The sequence below is a fragment of the Quercus lobata genome, chromosome 8, assembly GCF_001633185.2.
Source record: "Quercus lobata isolate SW786 chromosome 8, ValleyOak3.0 Primary Assembly, whole genome shotgun sequence".
Classification (NCBI taxonomy): domain Eukaryota; kingdom Viridiplantae; phylum Streptophyta; class Magnoliopsida; order Fagales; family Fagaceae; genus Quercus; species Quercus lobata.
The window spans coordinates 63,273,561-63,283,574 of NC_044911.1; the positions used below are offsets into that span (position 1 = coordinate 63,273,561).

The 10,014-nt window shown below is 36.0% G+C and overlaps 1 protein-coding gene and 1 pseudogene across 1 annotated transcript; one reads left to right on the forward strand and one right to left on the reverse strand.

Moving 5' to 3' along the window:
• Positions 1-678: 678 nt before the first annotated feature.
• Positions 679-3,893, reverse strand: LOC115954581 (probable protein phosphatase 2C 25). The gene is made up of 4 exons (XM_031072475.1): positions 3,350-3,893; positions 1,621-1,959; positions 1,241-1,420; positions 679-1,112 (listed from the first exon to the last, which is right to left on the reverse strand). The coding sequence occupies exons 1-4, from the start codon at positions 3,794-3,796 to the stop codon at positions 948-950; spliced, it is 1,131 nt and encodes a 376-aa protein (XP_030928335.1). The 5' UTR covers positions 3,797-3,893; the 3' UTR covers positions 679-947.
• A 5,151-nt stretch (positions 3,894-9,044) lies between these two features.
• LOC115958490 lies at positions 9,045-9,805 on the forward strand (annotated as a pseudogene).
• The last annotated feature ends 209 nt before the right edge of the window (positions 9,806-10,014 follow it).

Consider the following 10,014-nt stretch of genomic DNA (forward strand, 5'->3'; position numbering starts at 1 on the left):
GACTGAGAGAGCTGAAGAGATGAGAGGCGTGAGAGGCTGAAATGAGGAGCGGAATTGAGAGTTTAGGGTTTTAACTATATATATATGAGGTTAATTTAGTAATTTTATATATAATATAACCGGGTCGGGTTTTGGGTTTTTTTGATAAAACCCGAACCCGACCCGGACCCGCTTCAGGTTTTTTTTTTTTTTTTTTTTTAAACCCATACCTGACCCTATTATTTATCGGGCCGGGTAAAATCCGGCCCATTAGGATCGGACCGGGCCGGGTATCCGCGGGTCGGATCTAAATTGCCATCCCTACATACTAGTCGTTGTCAAATTCATTAGGGCCTAGTTCTTTGACCCACTCTCTATAAATTTATTGTACTAGGTTCACTGAGCCAATATCCCATACATCTTGGGCATGGACTGCAAAACGTGTCCTTACAATTCATATCTCCAGTAAATATGAGACCGGTCGAGTTTAGTAATGCAAACTTGTAACCTTTGTATGGGGGCATTAAAGTGGTGGAACGTTAGATGGTTAGTTTATTGTTAGTTGTTAGTTGTAAAATAGTCAGTTTATTGTTAGTTGATAGTTGTTGTTAGCAGTAAATATGAGAGAGAGAGAGAGAGAGAGAGAGAGAGAGAGAGAGAGAGAGAGAGAGATTTCTGTAAGTTATAAATACATTTCACTAGAATAAAGTGATAAAAGCTATTAACTTCTAAATGGGATGGATATATAGAGTTACATGCAAAATGCGATATGTATGTTTTATAACTTCTACTAGGGACAATCCTAGGAGAGGCTTTCTAGCTTTGAAATGTTCAATAACATTCCAAAAACACGATGGTCTTGCTTTCTAGCTTTCTTAAAGCTGCAAGTTTCTCCAAAAAAACACTTGCATGACAACTATAATTCCCCCATATACGCCGGAATTCTTCTATCTTCTTATAGTTACAAATTATGAAAGAAAATTGCCTAATTGAACTATCATCACACTTATATCATCTGTAGAGCCACGTTTTACTGCTAAGTCGACGAGCTTTTTGCAAGCAAAAAATGGTTTTGGTTTTTCTATTCCGGTGCACAAAGGACGAACCATATCTGCTGCTTCTTGATTATTAACCTAAAAGAAGGAAGGGAAAAAAAATATTTATCAGCAAAATTCAGTGAGTGAAATGATTTTAATTTCATTATATGTATACTATGTTCCAATTTAAGGGGTCACAGCAATGACTTTTGTTTTGAAGTTACCTTGTCCCAAAGACCATCAGAGGCTAGAATTACAAACTCGCAGTCATGCTCAATCTTTAAGACTTTGGTCTCCGGTTCTGCTATAATCCATTGTTTAAGATGTCGATCTCCAATTCCTCTCGATACAGCTAGGGACCCTTGTACTCTCCATACATTGTGATGAGAATCCACATAACCACCCTAAAAAATAATGATTATTGCATAATCGATTAGAAAAATACTAACAACAAATGTGATAGTGTCACTTCAACTACATAAAAATATAAACTTACGAATTAAATTTTTTTTTTTTTAAATAATTGGTGACACGTCGATTTATAAGACTTATGTAATAAAATTTGTACTATTTTTAATATCAGAGAATTACATAGCTAACTTACCAGGGTTTCAATTCGTTGTTTTTCATCTTCCCTGCAAGGCCGGTGATCAGATGTGAGGGCCTCAGCTATTCCTCCTCGGCTCATCACAGCACGACAATCACCAGCATTGGAGACCACAAGATTACCCTCTTGTATCAGTGCAGTCACACAGCAAGTACCACCTTCAACACCCTGCTTAAAAAATTCGGCATCTGTGGTCAAGTAACCATCTCTAACTGCTTCCACAATTTCATCTGCACATCTCTTCCTGGATTGGTCCATTATATGCCTATCCAAATGGTTGGCTGCAAATTGAGCAGCTTTTGCACCCCCATGCCCATCAAAAACACCAAAGAAAGCCTGCAATCATAGAATATGATATCGTCAGGTTCTAAAAGGCAAAGAAAAAGGCTGAGCACGTTAATTTTAAGCAAACTTTTATTTTTCCTTTTTCCCATCAAAACACAATGTGGTTGCTTGAGCCAAAAAAAAAAAATGTATATTAATTGTCCTTTGAAGTTTCCAAATAAAAAGAGAGGTATTTTAGAATACCTCAATTTAGTTTCTCTATCTCTATCTCACCAGTTCTCGAACCCATGGACCTGACACTTGGTATAAGTATCAAACCCAATGAGCTACTAAGAGAACCGGTGCCATGTTTTGCTTACTCAATTTTATTAGCTTTGGCCAACTCACCGTAAAGTGTGTCAAAGAGGATAATTTTAAGTACAACAATATAGTAATTAATTGTACATATCCATCATTATATTATGAAGATATTAGCCAAATTCTCAAACTATCAATTTTTGCTGTCAATATCCTAATTCCAAAATAATTAACTGGCAGTGAGCACATTACTGACTAAAATATTAATGTCTATGGATTTTGATATAATTCAAATTTCAAATTATAACATAATTATTACATTGGATGCTAGTGGATTTGTAAGCTCAAGTAGGGTGAATTGTCAAAGGGTCTTTCATGGTGAAGAGTGCATATATAATGCAGCAAGTGGAGGCTAGCAGTTTCAGTGCCAAAAAAAAAAAAAAAAAGTTCTCATTTCTTCCTAAATAACTTAATTTTTAATTTTATGAAAGTGCAAACATATTCACGCAATTTTCTATATCATCATTTCAAATAGCATGCCATATTTTGAACTATCACACTAATATTTAATCTTTAGTTAATAGGAAATTAAAGGCTAATATTTATAACCACATTTCCCCCAATTGATCTGGCAATTCAAATTCTCCAATGTTAGGCTTTCAGCAAAAATTCCAATGCCTTAATTACAAGATCTTAACACCTCTATATTTATTAAGATTAAATAATTTGATCAATTTGCTAAAATTAAATGATAAAAAAAACCTGAGATAAAATTAATTTACACAGAAGAACATACCCATTTTTCATGCACGATATTTTATTTTATTTTGGATTTGAGGATTTAATTCAAGGAGCTTAAAAACCAATTTTAATATTGATATATATATTACAAATTGTTTGATATGAATATAACAAAAATATACAATAAATTTGAGTTATGAGCATTTTTGTTAAAAAGAAATTACACACATATCATCCTTAATCGTTTTAAATCCACGTATTATAGTATCCATCTATAAATTACATCCAAAAGATACCAAAAAAGAAAAAGAAAAAGAGTCATCTAAGAAATATTTTCTTTTCCTCTATTTTCTTCACTATATAACCGAAACACAAAATCTTAATTAACATAACATGTACATACCTGTCTAGAATCTCCATGAACATCAACGACAGCTGAGTACCGGTCCTCCATTAGACCTCTCCTTCCTCTCTTACAATAAAGCGCATATCCATCCCCTTCAACCTCTACCACGTCCACTACTTTCTCCACAGCTCTAGGTGTATCAACGCCGAAACTCAGTGACATCACCGGAATATCAATCCTCGCCGGCCTCTTCCTCTTCAAAACCGTCCCATTAAGCGAACACGAAACCTCCTTGATAGTACTTATCTGTTTGTTAAACCTAACCGTTGAGGGTGTCGATGGAGAAGGCGGCAGTGGCGATGATGACGAAGATGATGATCGTGATGGGGTTGGTGGTAAGCCATGAAGAACTCTAGGAGATTTAGTAATAGAAGCTGAGGATTTACACAAGCTTGACGAAACTCTAGGAGAAAATATTGGAGAGTTTAAGATTGCCACAGACATGTTGTTTAACTTTGTTTGTTCTTGGTTGTGTGTTTGTTAATGTTTTTCTTTCTTTTTTTTTCTCTTTGGAATGCAAAGCAAAACACAGCTTATGAATGAGTTGTGAGAGGATCCGTATGAATATATATTGTCATGGAAGAATCGGTAAGCGATGTCGTATAATGGAATTGACTGGTTATTGACTAAGTCTGAGTTTTGGAAATTTTCCGTTTGATCCGTAATTCATTTTTTTTTTTCTTTCTTTCTTTTCTGTGGTTCTAAATTCAGAGAATCTGAACGCTCTTTTTTAGGAGCGTGGAAGGTCAGCCCAGTTTACTTGGGTGCGTTGACTGGGCTAAAAGCTAAAAATGCCCTGACGGCCTTTGCTTGTACTAGTAGTACATTAAACGCGCTCTAAATGTGAGTGTGTAATTAAAATTCAACGTACCATAAAAGAGAGAGAAGAAAATAACAGTAGTGGCCCAGTGGGTGGTGTGTTTTTTATGACTAAAATGTTTCAACGGTCAAACACGTTATTCTTCTTCCGGATTTTAGTTGTGAGACTGAGTCTATCTTTGGCCTTTCCTAGTTTGGTTTTTTTATCTTGTTCTTTATACATTGTCTCTCTCTCTCTCTCTCTCTCTCTCTCTCTCTAATTGGATATTATTCCCCTACTTTGGATACTATATTTTGTTCCTTTCATTGTACCTGGTTCAAATTGTTGCCCTGGACATGAAGCAAATTGGGGTTGATCTAGCTAGAGTCGGTGGTCAGAGTTATTAAATTTGGCATGGATTTGCCGGTTTCCAGTTACATGAAAATATTAGCCACTTGTTTGATAAGACTAAATTAGGTGGCATGTGATATTGGGTGAGAAAAATTCATATACTCTTCTCTTTTAGTATCTCATTAAACATAAAAGTCTCTCCTTTTGTGTTATTTTAATGTGTATTTGGTATTTGGTAACCGAATTGCATGGAACAGGCCACTGGAAAATAAAAAACTACAATAACATCACATGCAGGTAATTCAACATTTCAATGCAGACTGTAATGACCAACCAAATTTGAGAAGCAAAGTTAGTAAGCAACCCGAAAGACGAGAAGTAATAGTTTGAATTGAAATCTTTTGTTTTTTAACTATTAGAATTTAGAAGAAGAAGATATGATAATGAGGAGAATAATATATAAATGGGTTGTGTTAACTGACACTATAACTCTATAAGTTGCCTGTTAACAACAACTTTTCTTTTTATAAATTTTTTGTCTTTTTTGCAATTTTTTGTCATTTTTTTTTTTAATTTTATAAATACTTTTATGTCTTTTTATTTCATTTTTTTATTACGTTGGATCTACATTAAGGAATCTTAACAAGCACCTTAACATTTCCCTATATAAATGGTGCATTTCTTTATCCTCCGCAGCTAAAGTATTACTTTACAAATTGATTTGAGTGAAAGGTGAGAGCAAGCTGCACGCAATTGGTGTTGGTCACATTCAATTTTTGCATGGCAGCTTCGAGAACAATTTGAAACAATCAGGCTTTGTATGAGTAAATGCTTCAATACCGATTCTTTGACTTAATAATTAATGTGTATTCCACTGTTCCACACTTATTATTAATTAGCATCATGAAATGTCCACTACTATACTCCATTTACAATGTCCTAGCTGTAGGCTGTAGCTTGTAGACCACGCTCCCTCCATGTCACCACGTAAATACAAATAAGGGAGAGGATTTGCTGCAACTTCTTTTGTATCAATTATTGCATATAAAATAAAGTGGCATGAGTCAAACTTGTCATGAATATTGCACATAGTTCTTGGACACTTATTATTTCTTTTTGATTGTCACCTATATATATATATATATATATATATATATGCAACAATTGCTGCAAACAAGATTGCAACAAATCATCTCCCTACAAATAATGCAATCACACAGGAGCATACAGAGATGGGTCTTTATTGTTGAATCAAGTCCGATAATTTAAAATCTGTTTATATAGATGATTAGCAAAAATAAAACCTGTTTAGAAAAATGGATTTATCATATTATAATAAATTCATTAATTTGTTTTCTTGGAAAAATGTTATCTGTGAAGTTTTGATTACTTGCTTAACACTTTTTTTTTTGGCTCGGATATCCAATCAAAACATTTCAGACAGTGAAATTAAGAGGGTGTTCGGTTCATCAATTTTCATAACTCATAACTCTGTTTCCATAACTCATAACTTAAAATAGTGGGACCCATAACAAAAAGGTTGTTTGGGAAGTCCATAACTATGTTTCCATAACTTTGTTTCCATCACTCAATTCTCTGATTTTTAAGTTATGAGTTATGAAAACTGAAAACAACTGTATTTTCAGTTTCCATAACTAAGAGCATTAGCATTGGAGAATGCTAATGCCATATCTAAGGGAAATTTGGCATTTACAGCTTTAAAATCATCTACATCAAAAACTTGTAAAGGCAAGTATTGTAAATTTTTTGCAATACTTGCTACAGTGCAATTCTAAGAGCATTAGCATTAGAAAATGCTAATGCTATTCTATTTTACAATTCTAAAAACCACTTTATCATTTATATCATCTTATTTTACAATACCTCCACATCCCAAACTTCTATTTTTATTAAAATATTATCTTTTAGTCTTTCTTTATTATTTTTTTTTCTAACCGAAATTTTTGTTTTCCTAGGCTTTCCAACCGTCTTTTTTTTCCTCTCTTTCTCCCTCAACACCGATTCAACACACAAAGCCTTCCTCTCTTTCTCCCTCAAGACCTGTGTGACACACACAGACCCATCGGAACAAAAACCCAGAAAAACCCAAGCCACCACTGCCCACTGCTCACCAAAATCCCACCAAAACAAAAACTCATATTAAAAAAAAAAAAACCCAGCGTCACAACAGAAGGAAAAAAAAAAAAAAAAAAACCCATCGGAAACCCAGAATAACCAGCCACTTCAGCCACAACCCAACCACAACAAAGCCACACACACAAACCATCAAACTAGTTGGAGCCAACAACAGCCACCACACCCACCACCCAAGCCACCGATCAACAAACCCATGCCGCCGATTTGAAACCCAAGCCGTCGAAAATATCCAAAAATCATCACCGAAACTACCGATGATCAACCCAAACGATCCACCCATCGATCAACGGATCCACCATTTCAAACCCACCGATCAACCGATCCAAACCCACCATCAACCGATCCCAGCCCAACGATCCAAACCCAACTCGCCGATCCACGTTGATCCAACCTCCAACCTCAAAAATCCAAAACCCAGCACCGATGCAATGAGAGAGAAGCCGTGCGATGAGAGATGAGAGAGTGGTCGTGTGAGATGGGTGAGAAATTTTGGCGCTGAAGCTTCAGAGAGGAGAGAGCAGGTGGAGAAAGAGAAGGAAGAGTGAGAAAAGCACAGAAAAATGAGAGGGATGAGAGAGAAATTTCGGGGTAAATAGGAGAATAAAATATTATTATTTTTTTGCAATTCTGTGAACAGTACAATTCTATATTTAGAATTTTACTGTAGCAGTATTGCAAAAAAATTTGCAATACTGCTGTTTAACATTCTCTGATGCAAGAGGTTTTTAGGTTTAAAATGTCAAATTCCTCTTAGATATGACATTAGCATTCCCCAATACTAATACTCTAAAGATAAAATTGCACTGTAGCAGTATTGTAAAAAAAAAATTAATACCTTATCTCTACTCTCTCTCCTCTGTCTCTCATCTCTCTCATTTTTTCTGTTCTCTTCTTTCGTCTCTGCTTCTCCCTCTACTCTCTCGTCTCTGCTCTCCATCTGCTCTCTCATCTCTCTCATTTTTTTGAATGGGTTTGCTCCGGTGGCTCCGGTGGCTCCGGTGATGATTTTTTTTTAATAGGTTTGCTGCGGTGGCTCCAGTGATGATGTTTTTTGAATGGATTTGAATGGGTTTGCTCCGATGATGATTTTTTTTGAATGGGTTTGCTCCAGTGGCTCCGGTGATGATGTTTTTTGAATGGGTTTGCTTCGGTGATGATTTTTTTTGAATGGGTTTGAATGGGCTTGCTCCGGTGATGATTTTTTTGATTGGTGGCCTGGGTTTCAAATCGGCGGCGTGGGTTTCAAATCGGTGGCTTGGGTTTGCTGATCAGTGGACTAGTTTGATGGTTTGTGTGTGTAGCTTTGTTATGATGGTTTGTGTTTGTGTGTGTGGCTTTGTTACTAGTTTGATGTTTGTGTTTGTGTGTGTGGGTGTGGTGATGGTTTTGGATAGGTTGATCGGTGTATCATGGGTGTGTGTGTGTTGTGTGTTGAACCGGTGCTAGAGGTTGAGAGAGAGAGGAATAAAAATGGCTATTGGAAAGCCTAGGAAAACGGTTGGAAAGAAATAATAAAAAAAGGTTAAAAAATAATATTTTAATAAAAATAGAGTTTTGGGATGTGGAGGTATTGTAAAATGGTATGGTATATTGATAAAGTAGTGTTTTAGAATGGTAAAATAGAATAGCATTGGAATTTTCCAATGCTAATGCTCTAATAACTCAATGACAATATTGTAATTAAACACACATATGGGACCCACAAACAGTACTCAGCCGCACATTTTGACCACCTTTTGACTTCTTTTTTTTCCTTTCTTCTCTTGGGTTGGCTGTTCGGTTCTTTTTTTTTTCTTCTTCTTCTTTCACTGGTTCGGTCTGTTCTAGGTTTCTTCTTCTTCTTTTTTCACTAGGTTCAGTGAGTTTGGGTACTAAAGAAAAGAAAAAAAAAATGTTGCACCGGGTGATCATAGGTATGGGCCCACAAATAGTGTGAAAAATATTAAGTGGTGGGAAGTGAGTGATGGTGCCAAACGGGTAGGGTATTTTGAGTGATGAGTGATGAGTAACGGAAATTGAGTGATGAAAATTATTAAACCAAACATGGCCTAAGCATCGACTAATGATGTTTGAGATAGCTAGCTTGGTAAGTGACTCTCCTATCTCCAACTGAAGAAAGACATGCATACGTGTCACAGAAACGGGGCTCTCTCACACGGTGTTGTCACAAAAGCATGACTCGTGTCATTCTATTTGTTCCGTGTCCTATGGTCTTTTTCCTCAATTTGCCGAATCACTACCCCACGTGTCTTTCACTTTTTTTTTTTTTTTTTTGAGAAAACGTGTCTTCCACTTGAACATGCTTTTCCCTCACAACTTGTCGTATAAATTCACTTATCCTAATCCCAAGCGTCGCATTGAGACCAGTACTATCAGTCTATCACAAAGATTTCATTGATTTTATACTTTTATTGCACGTAATCAGCTTAGCAAAAATGCAAAATAGAGATCGAGCAATATGTCTTCTCAGCAGAAAAGACAGGAACTTGACGCCAGGGCTAGGCAAGGAGAGACTGTAGTCCCTGGTGGAACCGGTGGCAAAAGCCTTGAAGCCCAGTAACACCTCGCTGAAGGTTAATTAACTAGCAATTTAGCTCTTTATACGTGCATGTAAGCAATGTATGTGCCTATTTCATTGCTGGTTTGATATATAAGGAATTGGTGTTTCAAATTTTTAGTCAACTATTTAACTCTCTATTCATAAAAACTCCCAGAAATTCTATAATTGATAGTCTGTGGATTGAACCCAAAAACTTTTTAGATGGTGTTTAGATAATTACTTTGGTATAGGCTTGGTTAATATATAATATTAATTTTGCTAATTTTGTTGGTTTTGCGTAATGAAAGGGAGGAGCCGAGGAGGACAGACTAGGAGGACGCAGCTGGGAACAGAAGGGTACCAGGAGATGGGTCGCAAGGGTGGTCTAAGCACTGGGGATAGGCCCGGAGAAGAACGTGCAAAGGAAGAGGGTATACCCATTGACGAGTCCAAGTTCAGGACCAAGAGCTAGTGTGTCGTTTCCGAGCATTTGTTATGTTGATGAAGTTGGATCTGATCTGAATGCTATAGTAGTAGACTAGTAGTATTACTTATTACTTGTTAGTTTTGTCTGTGTTTGTATTCAGTTTCTACGTCCACGTTTAGCGTTTCCTGCGTTTCAGCTTTTTTTTTTTTTTTTAGCCGCACTTGTTGACTTTTTATCCGTGAGCAGTACATTTGTATATTGTTTATAGACCCACAAATTACACTTTTCAACAACTTTTTCATTAAAAATGGGTCTCACGATACTATTCACATATTTAAAAATTATTTTGCTACAGTGTTTTCAGTTTTTAGTTTTCAGTTTCAGCAAAA